At 43.0% G+C, this 17152-nt stretch overlaps 2 protein-coding genes across 10 annotated transcripts in view; one reads left to right on the top strand and one right to left on the bottom strand.

Annotated features, from left to right (window-relative positions):
- Window positions 1–4301, top strand: part of ZRANB1 (zinc finger RANBP2-type containing 1) — a 76154-nt gene extending 71853 nt beyond the window's left edge. For all 3 annotated transcript variants that reach the window (XM_050959405.1, XM_050959406.1, XM_050959407.1), the window contains one exon: window positions 112–4301. In XM_050959405.1, coding sequence (XP_050815362.1) covers window positions 112–330 — 219 coding nt within the window. In that variant the 3' untranslated portion in view covers window positions 331–4301. The remainder of the gene's footprint in view (window positions 1–111) is intronic.
- Window positions 4302–4387: 86 nt separating this feature from the next.
- Window positions 4388–17152, bottom strand: part of CTBP2 (C-terminal binding protein 2) — a 237224-nt gene continuing 224459 nt past the window's right edge. For all 7 annotated transcript variants that reach the window (XM_050959317.1, XM_050959318.1, XM_050959320.1 and 4 more), the window contains 5 exons: window positions 16886–17100; window positions 14509–14639; window positions 13349–13476; window positions 11977–12094; window positions 4388–6474 (listed from right to left, as the gene is read on the bottom strand). In XM_050959317.1, coding sequence (XP_050815274.1) covers window positions 6294–6474; window positions 11977–12094; window positions 13349–13476; window positions 14509–14639; window positions 16886–17100 — 773 coding nt within the window. In that variant the 3' untranslated portion in view covers window positions 4388–6293. The remainder of the gene's footprint in view (window positions 6475–11976; window positions 12095–13348; window positions 13477–14508; window positions 14640–16885; window positions 17101–17152) is intronic.

Genomic DNA, 17152 nt, shown 5'->3' with positions numbered 1-17152 from the left:
GAGTACTGGCACTACTTTTAGCTCAGATGTCACAATGTAACACAGGTTGTTTCCTTAAAGTTGTCAGCAATCTTGAAACCTTCATCCTGAGTCTGTTTTCTGTCCCCTAAGATAGGTAATGAGGAGCAGCAAGAAAAGCTGCTCAGAGAGTGGCTAGACTGCTGTGTGACAGAGGGTGGAGTCTTTGTTGCTATGCAGAAAAGCTCTCGTCGCCGCAATCATCCCCTGGTCACACAAATGGTAGAGAAGTGGCTTGACCGTTACCGACAGATTCGCCCTTGTACATCCCTTTCTGATGGTGAGGAAGATGAAGACGATGATGATGAATGATGAAATTAAAAAATAAAGTATCAGTGCGTAGTGTCTGATGACCCTGAAGTTAGAGTTGTGCTCTAGCAGTTTATGAATTGACTTAAATCTAGCAGAAGCATGCTGAAAGGATTTTACTTACCAGCATGGGGAGAGTCTAGAGGTTCATCTGCTGTGTGAAGAGAGCTAAATTGGTTGGACTACAGCTTGTAAAAACAAAAAACTAATTTTATTATCAAGACAAAACATTTCTTTCTTTCCAGTTGCAAATCTGTCTATAAATGTATCGCATGTGGTTGTGTAAGAAGTTGTGTAATAGGAAAAAAGTATACCAGCATCTTAATTATTGAGAAGAAATTTCTTTCAAATAAGGGCACTTACAAAAGCACATGTTAGATGGATATTTGTTCCTTTTGAGATTTACTTTTACAGTAGAACTTGTATTCTGCATCACTCTTTAAATATTTTGACACATTTTCTTGAAAGGTCATTTTGTGAGATATCACTAGTGCCCAGTCAGATGGTGAGGTTTTTTTGTTTGCACAAACTATCCAGAGCAAGTCAGAAGTACAAACAACGTTCATTATTTTATTAATATTTTAGTTACTGTTGTGCCCATTATAATAAAATCAAATCTTTAAGGATCAAACTGTGGAAGAAGAGCTACATTTTTCATTGAGTGAACTTATATTTTGTTTTCAGAAAAGTCCTTTCTGCTCTCCATTAATATTTCACCTTGTAACATATTTTAATACTTTCTTCAGTATGCTTGAAATATTTATTTAGAAAAGTGACCGAAAATGTTGTTCCAGAGATTGCATACTAAACAATTGCGTGGAGTTGCCAACTCAAGTGTGATTTGAGAATTTCATATTGTCCAAACCTAGTCTTGCTGTGATATGTACAGTATATCATTTTATCATTGAGTCTTTCACCCTAGTTAAACATTGCAAGTGAAAACTACCTTTTACTAGGGGCACTCCTTGATCATTAGTGAGAACTCTTGGCAATTTTAATTTTTTTTTAAAACCCTTCATTCTAAAGTGGCTTTTTAAAAAAAGCACTGTAATATATTTCTCTATGTAAACCTGGGTATTTCTTGCATGTTGACTTTTGTGGCCATACTTAAAATGTAAGGTTCATAAAAGTGTAAGTCCAGAGTATATTCATCAGTAGAAATTTTATTATGTGATAACTTTAGCCATGCAATTTGTAATGGGTAAAGTTTATCTTAAAACAACATTGCTTAGAAACACTGAAGGTTAATGCCAGTTTTTTACATATACAATGCAATTCAGATCATCTTTAATAAGCACTTTGAAAACTATTGACTGTGTGTGTGTGTGTGTGTGTGTGTGTGTGTGTGTGTGGCTGGTGGATAGGGAACTCTGCAGTAGATGACCTAGAATTTCAAAAGAAGACCCATAAAGTGCATATTTTTGTGTAGTTTAAGGCTATGGAAACACTAAAGAACTTGCTGCTTTTTCTTGCAAATGCTGCTTAGATGGTATTGAAATGTGCACAACTCCTAGATAATCTTGGTGACAAAACACCAAAAATAGAGAAATAATGAAGTGCTGTATTAAGTTAGCAAATTTTTTCCCTCTCAGATTCCATTGATATTTATTATGAAATGTGTCATCACACTTTTGGCCATTTAGGTCTCCTTTGATTGGTGCATGCATAGATTTTCAGGTAAAAGAATGCATGTTTCTTTGCAGTATATGTATGAATTACCTGAGTGAAAATAGAAGAATCACAGATAGTGAACAGGTTCTACCTTAACATACAGTCTTGATTTCAGTTTGCTTTCTAAATGCAGTAGTCAAGTAAATTGATACCTTGTCCTCATTCTTCCAAGATGATGTTACCTTACAGTGAAATCCATGTGTACCATGACCAATGAGTAACTTAAGTAAGTTAAGAGCTCATGCATTCATTTCAGTATGCTATGTGAATGGTGTTGACAAACACACAAACAGCAGATAACACTGCTTCATTGACATATCTTGCCCCCAAATGACACAGTTACTGCAAGTCATAAGAAGCAAGATTCAAATACCTTCCTTGTGAAGTAGTCTTTAACCTTTCTTCATTATTTTGCCATTCTCCAACCAAATTGTTGCAGAAGCAAGCCGTATCTTGCCTTCAACAATATGGGTGGACTGTACCCAAATTTGAGTTCCTTTGAAGAAATGAACATCCTTTCATTTTTAAAGAGATTTAATGTCAGTTTACTATACAATCAGTTACAGCTTTTGATTTTAAAAACCAAACCAAACCCCACACTGTCTAATATCTGTGCCCCACTTTTGTTACAAATTGACACCTCTCATACTTTTTGCAGAGTTTTATTAACCATTACAGCTTTCTTCTAATCTATAAAATGGCAGGTTCTGGCTAACAAGCCTCACTGTGTTTTCAAAATCAAGTGAGACTTTTTAAACAAAAATCCCTAGTTAAAGGAGTTGGGGTTTATCTGTTGACAGTGCACCTCACCCACTACAGTAGATGAAGGTGCAAGCAATTGTCCTTTTCCCAGCACGGTAGCCAGTGCACATTAAATCTCCCCATTTGACATTCTTGAAGGTTTACAAACATGTATGTGCAGTTGGTGGGTAAGTCCTATATTGACCCAGTCTATATTAAATTTACCACTTGGTTTTTTACTGTTGAATGCTTACATAGCCCAGTACTTGGCTTTTCATTTCAAACTCTTGCCTGCTCTACATCTGGGAATTGTCTTGGACTATTCATGAATTCCTTAGGAGAATTTAATTCCTGGGTTGCTTTTGTTAAACCGAGGCATGCTGAAATCGTCCAGAGTGCTGCTACAGCATAGCTTTTAATCAGCGTTACTGGAATGTTTCATACTCCCTTAGCAAAGTAGAATTGCTGTTCATTTTGAAGAATGCACAATTCTTGTTGTGTTACTTGGCTGCTTAAGGAGAAGTAACTTCTGTGAGCTTTACTGTATGAAGTGGTGACTTTTTTTTTTAAATGCCAGTTTTATCAGCACAGTCACATTTTTGTTACTTGTATGAACTGCTTCCCTTGATTGATGGAAGCGCCCCCAGCCTTCCTTGTATTAATATAAAAGCAGCAGTAAATTGGTTTGTCAGTAAAGCAAAAGACACAAATCTTGAGCAGCAGCTATCTGGTATACATTTCTCTCCCCTCCCCTCGCACACTATTCAGTCTGAAAAAACTTGGGACATACTACACTCAGGTTGCTTTGGACCCAGCAATATGTCAAGTCAGGATAGATACACATTCTCCGCATCTCCATATGACCTACTCCTTGCATATTTTTTTGGTGTTTGTACTACAGACAGTTGAATCCCTCTGTACTAGTCACAATCCCAGAAGTACAGTGTTGTTTTTAAACTGAAGCCTTTTACTATGATACCTTGTAACATTTGGATTTTTTAAATTCACTTTTAGTTCTCGTTGAACTGTAAAACTTAATTGGAAGCTATTGTCTAAGTTTGCTATGATTTGCATCTAATCTTATTTTTATAAGTACTGGATGAAACTCTACAGCATCTGCCATTCTCTGAAAGGTTTGTGCTAGACTTATTTTCCTGATTCAAAATCCACTGCTGGCAATGGATGCACTAGAAACCACTGGCACAAATTATTCTGTTTCATAGAACAGTATTTACGCCCATCTGAAATGCAACTGCTTATTTTGAAAAACGACAGTACCAGGAAGTTATTTTTAAAATAATCACTTTAAATCTTGACAACATGAATTAAATGTTTTATCTTCATTTTCATGTTTCTCAAATGTCCTCTCTCTAACTAACCTGTTTTCTCCTGGTTTCTCTATGCTGGTGTTTATGGATAATCATTCATACTTGCTATGTTAGATCATTGACAAAAGGATAGTCTCACAGCTATGAAATGTGACCTCTTTGTAACATGTTTGAAGCTGGTAAATAGCTTTCCATTTAATTTTAAACAAACAAATACAGTTTTGTAACTAGAAACTTCTTGGTTTCAATTGTTTTTTCCCATGTCCAGTTATTTGCCCCATCTATTCAAGTGGATATTGGCATTAATACAAGGATGGGCCCTCCATGCAGTGAAGTTTGAAGCTGCTAGTGCTCAGTCAGACTTAGCAAGTTTCTGGAGAATCAAGTTTAATATTTTCTCTGTCTAGTGTAGATAAGTGTTAACACTTTTATTAAAAAAAGGTTGTACAACCCAGGGCTAGCTCCTTCCCCAAAGCACACTGTTCATGAGGGTGAGTTTCTTTAATATGCAGGGTAAACGAAAGTTGCACAGAATTTAAATATTAGCAAGGTATGGATCCAAAATGCATTTTTCTAAGAAGTAAAAAATCATGGGGCAGAAGGTAACACAAGCAAGTTTTTCTAAAACTGAACTGCCTAAGGAATCAGCAAGGTTAAATTGAGTTTCTCCAGAATTTCTAAATTATAAATATCTACACATGGAGTAAAACCTCAGGGCAGATCCTCAGCTGGTGTAAATTGTCATAGCTGTGACAATTTATAGCAGCTGAAGATCTGCTCTACCTCACTGTGTGAGTTGTGCAGCCATGAGGTCTTTTTAAGAGGTGGATACTAATGCTGTTATGATCACATTTATAACTTACTTTACATTCTCAAAGGGTTTCTATTTTTAAGCATCCTAAAATTGCATTGAGGGCTCTACGTTGCAGAAATTATAGAAATTTTATCACTTTTTATTGAAAACTGCACTGAACGCTAAATGTCCACGTTCACGATAAACAAATACAATAACGGTAACACATTAAAACAAAACATACTTCTGATAGCCATTGTTCTTTCTGTTTGGGACAGTTTAAGATTTTTTTTGTCACAGAAACAGTAATGCAACACCCCCCTCCCCCATACAAAGGCTCAAAACAGGCCATCTTTTTAAACAAAAAGGCGATTCACAAAAGACTATGAATATAACATGTAACTAGTTGATACAAATCTAATAGGATTTGTTAAAATCAGTCACATCTAATAACACATTTTTGAAGTGTCCTTGTATAAAATATCACGTGAAGAAAAGAAGACTCTTATCAATGTCTAAAAAAGTGGGTTTTGTTCATACAGTCTGACAAGTTACCATAAAAAGTGTTTCCTGAGACATAAGGAAATGCAACATTATTCTTCTTGAACCCTTTCCAGCTCAAGACGTTTGCACTCGATAAAATAGCTGCAGATTTAAAACTGAGAAAATATATTCGAGTACAAATAGTGTGAGAAACTTTTTTTTTTTTTTTTTTTTTTTTTGCATCCCTGGGGGGCATAACTGAATTTACAGCTACTTTATTCAGTGTGTCGGTCAGATGAGAGAAACATTTCTACTTTCATGTTTTAGGAGGGGAGCTATTTTACTGACACCTTTTTTTCACATCCTAACCTTCCAGGCCTGAATGGCTATAATTAAACTTTATTAAGAGAACTTTCATTATATATTACTGGCCAGCTAGGACTGCACCAAGACATTTTTTTTTCCTCATCTCTAGGCCAGTATTTTCTCCTTCTGTAAAAAGAGGTAACCAGACAAGTGAATAAAGAAGGGGCTGAATCCACATGATGGTTTCCTCTTAAATTTCTCATGTTAACTCTTTCAGGTTTGCTTGATGCAACACTGTAAATACAGGTGAATGGCCCTGCTATTCCCAAGGGCTGAGAAGGGGAAATCTGTTTTATTCTTGTGATTGATGCACAGATGAAGGAAACTTAACACACAGTAATCGAAGCTGATCATTAATGTATATCATCCTAGTTGTCAGTACTTCAGTAAAGCAGGTGACTTCTTCAGGGTTTCTCCCCAGTCTTGACTGCTATCGCATTGTAGTTAACACTGGAACATCAATGATGCATCTGTCCAAAATCAACATTACAAATTTTGTATCAAATTCCTTTTAGTTCCTGTATAACTTTTTTTTTCCAATGTCTCTTGGTCCCAAGTTTATTGAATAATTTTTAAATTAGCTGCTATTGCTCATTAGGGTGCTCCCTGTTGTCCCCGTGTTTTGTGGGCTGGTTAGGAGATGGAGCTTGGGAAGGGTGTGCCACTGTTGGAAGATTGTGGGTAACGGGAATGCCTCCAGGTATGATGCCCTCCATTGCTGCTGGAATCCCTCCAGGTGCAACACTGACCATGCCAGGTGGATATCTAGGAAGAAACAGGTAATGACACCAATATGCAAAAATACTGTAGCAAGACATGTATTAAGGAATGACCAGAACCAATAACCTGTGTTTTGGAAGGAGTTAAGGCAGCTAAGAGTTTCTCACTCAATATATGCTAACTGTGTAGTGGTGTCTATAATTCATCAAAACGGGCAGCAAGGTATAACTATTCTAATACCTAAGGCATTTCAAAAAAAAAACAAAAAAAAACCCCTTTGCTCAAAAGCTTAAAGTTGAACTAATTTTTAAAGTAAAATAGCTCAGCTAGGGCTGTGCACATTTATATTTCAAATCACTTCAGAGAAGCTATGATCAGATAGGGAGAAACAAACTGCAGCTGGTGTAGTCTCTATCTGCTGGTGTAGTGATAGTAACAGTCATGACAACAAGCCTTCACACCATAGAATAATCACATACCTCTAGATCAAGGTTTTTTTGAGGCAATAACATTGCAGTAGCCCTTGACACAAAACTCCTTAAATTTACAAGGAAATGGAATGAGGCTTTAGCCTTTATACAGAACCTGAAAGTCCTTCAGTAGATACACTAGCGGCCACTAGGAGCTGATGTGAAAAGATCCCTGAATATGAACTTGTGTGATTTACAGCCATACTTTGTAACTGATGAAGACTTTAATAGGTGAAGAAGAGAACTTCCTCTATTTAAAAACGGGGTGGGTGTGTGTGAGTGTGAGAGAGAGAAAAAATGTTGGAGGAAAATGCTTTCAGCATTCATCGTTACCAAAGTGTTTATATAATGTTATTTCAAACTTTCTTTACTACTGCATTTTTGTAGTGAAGGGTGGTATTCCATGTTAATCTCTTCTAGTGTTGAGAAGGCGATCAGTCTCTAAACAGCACTACCACTGTAACCTAAGAAACAATTCCCAGGCCCAGCTAGCAGAAAGTAAGGCAAGAAGTGACAAACTTCTATTTGAATTGGGTAAAACTGTTGGGAGGGCGGGGAGTGGGGAAGAAAAATAAATGTATTGAATATTTAAAATGCAACCAATGCTTCCTTCCCCATCAGGCATTGTACTTCACTACCCTTTTTTGTCTTGCATCATGCCAGCCTGTTGTTTGCAATCCTTTAAGGATTATAATGTGCTTAACTTTGCACATTGTTAGCACACAGACTTTGTGGTTTTTGTTTTTTTTTTTTTTTTTTTAAATTAACTCATAGTGGCTCAAGCTGAGCTTTCCTATTGACACCACAGCTACCCCATTATGTTTTTTCAGCTGTCTTAACCATAGAAATCAGCTTCTCACTTAGGAAAGATCTGAACGAATCTACTGGCCTCATGTTAATCCATTGTCTGAGATACATTTTATGGTCCAAGAATGTAGCCTAGGAGCAGGTTGCATGTGAAAGTGAGCTCAATGAGGTCCCTCACTTGCACCAGGTGTGCTATAGCACCGAGACACAAGAAGATATTTTAACTAGATTAGCGTAATCTCGTTTAAAGGGAAAAAATATCTGGTGGACCATTACCATTCAACCATTTCACTGAACTCAGTTGCACACTTTTACAAGAGTCATTTTCAGAAGACTTAACAGTTTGAACCATGCTTATGGAGCTAAATGTTTCATAGGAAGGTAATAAATTGAACACATAGCTTGTATTCTATTGTGGCTGTGAAGTTGATATACAGAGGCTGTATATTTGTGGGACAGCCAAAGGTCATGAGGACACACAATTTTAGCCATAAATATTTTGAACTCTAACTGATGAATAAAAGTCTGGTAGCAGCTTATTTTTCATGTAAGATGTTACAGATGTACCAAATACCTTTTGGATTCAGTCCTTTCCAGGGCCATGAAAACTAAGGCACGCTCAGCTGTTACGTTGGAAAAGCTTACACTGCTTTAGAGGCCCAGGAAAATGTTTCAATGGCTGCATTTATAGGGAAGGATGCAAAACATGGGCCAAGGGATGTTGAATAGAGGGAGGAATTTTGGGTTAGCTGACATAGGTGCTGGCAATGCCTAGGAGAATTTCTGGGCTGCAGGGAGCAGACTGCAGCTACACTCGGATGGGAGAGATACTGAGTATTGTGCTCACTGTAGGATAGCAGCTATTATGCCAGCCAGGTTCTAGAAAGTAGCAATGCACTAACCGTGCCTCTTGCCAGAACCTCTCCATGATGCCTAGTATTCCCCTCGGCTGTCTATTAGGGCAGCTTTATGGTCTTATTTGAACATGTGCAGTAGCACATGTAGGGGGCTGTATCAGAAGCCAGGATCTAGAGCACAGTTTGTGCTCAAGCATGAGGCTAATAAGTGGTGCAAAGCCAAAAGTAGGAAGGAACACAGTGAGTGCTAGGGCTTGTAAGATGAGATGTATGCAGAGGGGGAATAATGCAGAACCTTGAAAGAGGACAAGGACAAGTACCTTGAGCTTAGTATGAAGAAGAATGAAGGGGGTAAGGAGGGGCAGGAGCCAATACTGCAGTCATACTCTGGCAGGGCATGCCGTGATAAACACAGAGGGCAGACTGGTGGAGTTTACAGGAGACAAGATGAGATAACCAAGGCATGGATCAGAGATGGAGGGGACAGGACAGATGTTAGCGAGGGAAAGAAAGAAGACATGATCTCACTAGAATCCTGAGGTGGAGAGAGGCAGCAAGAGCAAAATGATGGTTAGCTTAGGTGCTGGAGGGTGGTGGCATTTTCAACCACAATAAAGAGAGGAAGAGATGAAGATGGAGAGCAGAACCGATGCTGAGTTTGCAAAGGAAATGTGACAGCCAGGAAGAAATACAAGAAGAGTCTGATGGAGAAAGATCTGTAAGTCATCAGTATGGAGGGCAGAACTGAAACTAAGGCATCAAAAAGCAAGTGTTAAAACCAGAGCAATGGCCAAGCATGAAGTCCCTTCCATCAGAGGAGCAATCACAAAGGGAAGAGATGAGTATGTTCCAGGAGGAAAGTGCAGAAGAGGAGAATGCAACAGACTCTACCGAAGTGACAACAGCTCAAAGAGACTGAGGAGAAAGAGGCAGCCATTCAGATGAAGTTAATAGTAGCTTTGGTATGAAGTGGAGAGGGCAAGGGCTAAAAGAAAAGATGTGGGTAAGAAATTTCAGGAGCAGGGTTAGACTTACATGGAACTCAGAGGTGAAGGTGAGAAGGGAAGTAGATGGTTTCATCCTAATTGATGGGGGAAGAAAAGGCCATTGTCAATGATGGCTTCTTAGTTCCACTGGCACAAGGATCTTGATCCTAAATTAGACCAACTGTGCTAAAAAGTTTGATCCAAGTGGGCCACGTTTTCCAAGTTGTGGCTTCAAATGTTAACTTTGCTCATGAGCAAAAACAAACCAACTCACCCAACACACGCTGTGGACACACACATGTTGCATCTCATTAAAATACCTGGTATCCTGGCCTCTACTGCTACACCTGAAAAATGCGCTCATACTTTACAGTGGGCAAGCATACTCCAAAAGTGGCTGATCTACACCAATGAAAATATATTGTTAGCAATCTGTGCTGTACATCAATGTTCAGAGTACACATATCTGATTCACGGTATCTAAATGTGTTACACAATAAGCAGTGTGTGAGGTACACACTGTAAAAATGGTGCAAGTTAAACAGAGAAAGAAAAAGTAACAGCCTGTAAGCACAATACGTTACACACTCTGACATGGCATACTCAATGCAATTACGAGACGGCCCACATGTAACGTTCTGGCTACTTTTTGATTTGATATTCTCCAGCAGAGTCATGACTCATTTTGTAGATAGTCCAAATAAAATGAGTCGCTCCAGGCAACAGTGGAATCTATCCCAACATTTGTTTTGTACTGTGTATGACACCACTGTTGTCTGAACTGCCTCATTCATGCTTGTTTCATACAGAGTTGAAAAACAAACCATTTTACTCCTTCATTTCCTCCCCGCTTTGGTTACTGCGGCGTAAGTTAACTACACAACTGGCTATGGATGTTTTACTGACTCTTCTAATTGCCTTCCCTTTTAAAATAATACAAACATGAATGACTCTATTTTGATACTATTTTCTTGTACAATTAAGCTGTAGCCCATAATGGAATAATATACAGCCTTGGCAAAGCACTCTAGCAAAGTACAATTGTGATATGCAAAGCAGCTATAATAAAGGCCAGGATCTGGCCCCACACGTGGATTTTATAATCTGGCTGAGGGGGGTTCCTTAGTACGGGTGCTGTGGGAGGGCCTATAGAAGCGAGGAGGATGAATGTGCTACAATTAATCTCATTCTTCAGATACCTACTTCCAGTAGAATTATGCACTTAAACAGGGACACCGTCAAATCGTATCTTCATAAAACACAGTAACCTTGGTTACTAAACCCAGCTTACACAGAAACTGGAAGCACTTTAAAAGCCTCATTTACTTTCTGCTGTTTAATTACTTTTTTTTGCATTTCTCTCAGTTTGGACAAAGAAAATTGGGAAATCAGTTTCATTTTCCAGTTCTCATTCCCTACCACCATGCTGCAGTATTCTGGTTACAAACACTGCAGGGGAATGTCTATCCGTTTAAAATAAACACAGGGAGTTCTTTTAAAATCTTGGACTCCTGGCCTCGGGTTTTGTAAGAGCTTGGTTCTATACACCTAAAACCAAGACTGTAAAACCTCATGGAAACTGCTGGGTGCGCAGCACTGTTGAAAATCTAGGTTTTAAAAGTCAAGCCTCTTACCTCTGAAAATCTTGGTCTAAGTATGTGATCCAACAGTATCCCAACAACATATCAGAGTACGACTGTATAATATGATCTGCATGGTGCTGATATTAGAAGCAGTATGGCAAAGCCTCTGCTGAGTATTACTCTCTCAAAATCCTGTGCCCATTTGTGTTTTCTTGCACTCTGAGCCTTTGCCTCAAGTCCCATCTTCCTCCCTGGCTACACTCCCCTGGCACCCCCAACCGCACACGTCTGTCTGTCTTTGTGAATAAAAGGCACAGGCTGTTTCCTGTACAGTTCCTGTATTTTTATTTGTAAGTCTTTCTGATTGTTCCATCTCCCTGCTCTGCAAAAGTGCTACAGCTCCTTATAGAAAGTCCTGGGGGTATTTTTAGTAGGAATAATGCACTGAGTCTCAAGTTTTCCATCCGCTTCTTAGGGCATGGTGATGAGCTTGGTATGAATGACTAGATTAAACAGATCAGTTTAAGACTGCCTGAAGCCCTTGGACAGACGTACAGAGCAAATCTAGAGAGATTCTGTGTACGGGCCATTTATGGAGCTGCAGCGTTAGCAACTGCTGTGATGTCTCAATGGAATAAATGTGTAAAACAAACTAAGCTCACTATAGAATAAGTAACTTGAGCAGTGCTGATAATGCCTGCTGAATGACTACATGCATACGCAGTTCCTCTACCTAGTAAACCACAGAGGGTTGTTTTTAGCAATAGTTACTAGCAGCATTGTCACTGCACATGGAATTCCAGTTTGTATAAAACAGCTGTGAAAATACTTTTCTCTCTCTTACCTGTATGTGGCACCATTGAGCTCTGGATGAAGTGCTTGCTGATCTATTACTGACCATGGGGCTGTTGTGACAAAGAATTCCTTGTTCACGCAGTTTCTTAGGCTTTCTGGGATGCGACCTGGAATATAGTTATTAAAGTTAAAAAAGCGTTAAGCAGCTTAGGGCCTTATCAAGATACAATTGAGCTACTGTTTACTGATTTATACTGTGATTGCTAGTGTGAAGGAAAATCACATTCCACAAAAAGTGTGGAATGGTTTGGAGAACCCAGCAGTGTTTTTGGAGCCAGAATAGCAGTTCAGCATCGCAGGCTGCTGTGCCTCTATCGCGGAAAAAAGAAATGCCTGTAACTTGACTTTCTGCTGATTTCAGAGATGCATCTAGGCAACAAGCTTTGGCACCACCTAAGATAAATAACTTGCGTTGCAAGAGTGAGAGCCAAAGTTTGGCTGTAATGTTATATATACATGTGTAATGGGCCCAATTCTTGGGTCAAGTTCAGCTGTGTCTGCAGCAAGACCCACAGCGTGAGGTTTTGGGGCTTAGGTGGCTTTATTTTACCCTTGTAGTCCTCCAATCTAGGGCTAGTGGTTCCCCATTCACTCTCCAGTATAACCCCATGGCTGCCCTAGGTTACATGGGTTGGTACGCTACCCACACCAGGTGCTACTGTGGCACAGCCTTCTTCTCGTCAGTGCTGGGTGACGACAATGACTGGGTGGAATACTGCTCGCTAAGGCTCAAGCCCTCCTGGTCTCTCAATTATGTGTTCGTGTTATCTGCTCCAAAGGCACGAGAGACGGTGGGGGATGGATCTCTGCCATTTCCTTTTTGCTTTATGGTGACAGGGGGCGGGGGGATTAGCTAGGACATATAGCTCTTTATTCTGATTTATCAGAGCTTGAGACATCAAAGGTTATTCTTCAACAGGCCTTGGTTTGTTGCTTTAAAAGCGGCAATGAGTAACATTACCTCTACTCACACATGGTCTGTGTCAGCCAGGCAGCCACGTGCTGCGCTGTTCACAAAGCTGCACTATGTGTAATACCAATAACACTTGTCGGCCGATAGTGCTTTATAAAGGGAGTGAGGATCATTTCGCACAAGTCACGGAGAGGTTCATGGCTTAGTAACTTCCCCACCGGTAAAATGGGAGTAATGATGAATGCCCACTGACTTTGGTAAGAGCTGTGGGTGCTCAAGCAGCACCTGTTTCAATTGGGCCATATACGAGCTGTCCAACGTAACAGCGACTGGCAAAGCCAGGTTTAGAAACCAGGGCTCCTGGCTCCTTGTCCAATCCACTGACTCATGCTGCCGATTAAATACAGGCTAACTAGAATGTGTGTAAGATACAAAGAGAGTTAGATACCTGTGATTGCGCGGCGGATTTCAGTAGCAGCAGCCTCTCTCATCTCTAGGGATGCCTGCTCACTGTACCAAGCAGTGTGCGGAGTACAAATTAAATTAGGAGCATCTTTCAATGGGCCTTGAGCAAAACTATATAAATATGAAAAATCAGGGTGAAAGTTACAAATCATGAAAACCTAATGGCCAGCTTCCTTCACATGCAAGCCACTCTGCTCTAGCCACATGATCTACAGCCACAGCAAATGTAGTGAACATGGAACCCCACGGGTTCTCCCTCTGGTCTGAAACTGTTGAGTGGTGTCTGGCCCTGGGGGAAGAGGTGCTGAAATGCTGCTTTAGTGCCAGGCTTCAGGGGGCATTTTGGACTTTGCATCAGTACTGAAAAATTTAAAAATCAGCAGTTGTGATAAAAAGAGCAGGTGGATTTGACAGCCTTTTATAAACCTGCTGGATGATTGATTTTAATACTTCCATCACTAGTATTAATGAGGAGATAAATGACTGGGCGTCTCTCTAGCAGCAACAATAATTCATCTGTCTCCAGCAGAGTGTTTCTTCTCCTACACTATGGACTCAAGAAGCCAAGTCACTAATGCTGGAGACTTGAAGAGACACGGTCAGGTCATTTGAGCACTTGAGTTTGTAAGTTTGTATAGAGTTATACGTATATAAATAAAGAGAGAGCTTTCTCAAAACCGTCAACAGAAACATGTCCCTGATTTGCAGTAAGTTTTCATTTGCATTTATAAACAAATATTCTCCTGTAGTGTCCGCACTGCAAATGTAGCAGACTTGTGCTAGTGTTGGAAAGTGAAATCTTCATGTTTATTTTCATTGTCCAGTGGAGCACTCTCTGTAATGAAACAGGACTTTTGACCTGACACGGTCCTTTTTCAACTTTGTTTTTAAACCAAAATGTTAAATTACTAATGGTTTCAAGACTTCCTTGGATGACTGGTTCTAGAACAATGCCTATGGTATTTTCTCTTTCATAGCACTAGGAATTCTAGGCTCAGCATTCACAGGGCCCCATTGTGGGAGCTGGTGTCAATGGGAATAAATGTGAGCCCTAAAACAGCTGTAAAATGAAAAGTGAATTAACGGCACTATATATAGGTGGCTTTTAATTTAAAAACAAAACAAAAACCCCCCATTGTTTACCTAAACGGCTCTGATTCATGCACATCAAGCGCTGCTCCTCGTATCCTTCCTTCCTTCAGGGCTTGGGTTAAGGCTTTCTCGTCCACAAGCCCACCGCGCGCTGTGTTTACTAGGAATGCTCCCTGCCTCATCTGATGGAAGCCAGGAGGAAAGAGACTATTCAATAAGGTTATTCAATGACTCCTCACGTCTCACTACATGGATTTAAATGCTACAGTAGGTAGCATCCTCTCCTACTGACATCTTCCAAGCCACAAGCACAGTCTGCAGAATCTCAGAACGCTTTATATGGTAAATACAGGCAGATTTTCCTTGCTGAAAAGATTACCTCTGAACCAGGGCCGGTGCAACCATTCAGGCGAACTAGGCGGTTACCTAGGGCGCCAAAATTTGAGGGCGCCAAAAAGCGGCGCCCTCAAAAAAATTTTTAAATGGTTGCAGCCGATGCTGCTGGAGAGGCAGTCTGAGCTGCCCCCAGCAGCAGCTGCCTGCAGCGGGCAGCCCAGGGTGCCCCTGGGGTCAGCGCGCAGCCGCTGCAGCCCGGCAGCCCAGGGCGCTCCCGTCAGGGAACCGCCGTGGCAGCCAAGGGCGCCCCCGGGGTCAGGGTGGCAGCCCGGCAGCCCAGGGCGCCCTCCGGGGTCAGGGAGCTGCCACGGGAGCCCGGCAGCCCGGGGCGCCCCCGGGGTCAGGGTGGCAGCCCGGCAGCCCAGGGCGCCCTCCGGGGTCAGGGAGCCGCCGCGGCAGCCCGGGACGCCCCCGGGATCAGTGCGCCGCCGCGGCAGCCCGGGGCGCCTCCGGGGTCAGGGTGGCAGCCCGGCAGCCCAGGGCGCCCTCTGGGGTCAGGGCGCCGGCATGGCAGCCTAGGGCGCCCCCGGGGTCAGGACGCAGCCGCGGCAGCCCAGGGCACCTCCGGGGTCAGGGAGCTGCTGCGGCAGCCCGGCAGCCCAGGGCGCCCCCGGGATCAGTGCGCCGCCGCGGCAGCCCAGGGTGCCCCCCAGGTCAGGGAGCCGCCGCGGCAGCCCGGCAGCCCAGGGCGCCCCCGGGATCAGCGCGCCGCCGCGCGGCAGCCCAGCAGCCCAGGGCGCCCCTGGGGTCAGAGTGGCAGCCCAGGGCGCCCCCGGGGTCAGGGTGGCAGCCCGGCAGCCCAGGGCGCCCTCCGGGGTCAGGGCGCCGGCGCGGCAGCCCGGCAGCCCAGGGCGCTCCCTGGGTCAGGGAGCCGCTGCGGCAGCCCGGCAGCCCAGAGGTTTGAGCTGATGGTGGCTGCGCTGACCCAGGGGAATCCCTGGGCTGTAGGCAGAGGCTCAGAATCCCTCTCCCTCCCAGAGCAGGGGCTCCAGCCTCTGCAATTTTTCTCGTTGCCCGGCGGGGGCGCTGGCGGCTGGGCAGAGCTGTGCAGCTCTGCTTAGGGCACGTGGCAGGGGCCCTGCGACAGCGGCGCAACACCAGGGCTTCGCTTCTGGAGGAAAGCCGCAGCTGCCCCCTGGCTCAGCCTCCACGTCAGCCCCAGCGAGGGGCACGGAGAAGAAAAGAGCCTCAGCGGTGGTGTGGTGGAGCGGAGGAAGAAAGAGGACCCTAGCGCTCATGCATTGGGCAAGGTAAGCAAGTGCCTCCCCATGGGTCAGCCTCAGGTGCCTGTGCTCCTGCCCCCTTGGTCCTTAGCTGGTCCCTGCTCCTGCTCCCCTTGTGCCTGGACAGCTGGAGAGAACAGCAGCTTGCAGAGCTGAGCTGCCCCAGTGCCCCCAGGCACCCCCCTGACCCCATCCCCCCCACAGCCCTGACCCCCAGCTCCGAGCCTAGTCCTTCTGAGCTGGAAACCCCCTCGACCCCATCCCCCCACAGCCCTTACCCCCAGCTCCGAGCCCAGTCCCTCTGAGCTGGAAACCCCCTCGACTCCATTCCCCCCACAGCCCTGACCCCCAGCTCTGAGCCCAGCCCCTCTGAGCTGGCATTTTGGGGGCTGGGGGGGGGCGCAAGATGGAATTTTCGCCTAGGGCGCAAAATATCCTTGCACCGGCCCTGCTCTGAACACATATGTTTTGCATATTGACTATGCAAGGTTGCACAGTGTAGGATTAACCCCAAAAGAAAACCTTCCATGCTAGCAAGGAGGTTCTTGTGTTCGCTTACTAACAAAGGCTTTTATTTAAAAAGCCTAAGCTCTAGTTTGTAATGTCACACAAAACAGGCTCCCATTTCTGTCTCTGCAACTGCATGAATGGGCTCTCTCACCTGCTATCACCTGGTACATAATGGGCAAGAGACAGATGTAACTACTCAAAAGTAAAATCATCACTGGTATCATCACTATTATAGTGTTCTGGGTTTTCAGCACGAACCATAAAATGATCTTCTTTCTTTTATAGAAAAGGTAAATTACCTGCTTAATCGTAAAGTCATTGATAAGGTGGTGATTATGTTCATTAAGGTTACAGTGCAACGATACACAGTCACTCTGATATAGCAGGTCCTGGAGCGTGTAGACTCGCTGGACACCCAGAGACCTTTCTATCCCATCCTGCAGGTACGGGTCGTAAAATATCACACTGAATCCAAATGCCTTGGCTCGAACTGCAACTGCCTGCGCAGTGCGACCTACGTATCAAGAAAAAGAAGAGAAGATGTTGAGAGTCACATAGCTTGAGCA

This window comes from Gopherus flavomarginatus, chromosome 6, assembly GCF_025201925.1.
Source record: "Gopherus flavomarginatus isolate rGopFla2 chromosome 6, rGopFla2.mat.asm, whole genome shotgun sequence".
Classification (NCBI taxonomy): Eukaryota; Metazoa; Chordata; order Testudines; family Testudinidae; genus Gopherus; species Gopherus flavomarginatus.
This window is presented reverse-complemented; position numbering and strand designations above follow the sequence as displayed.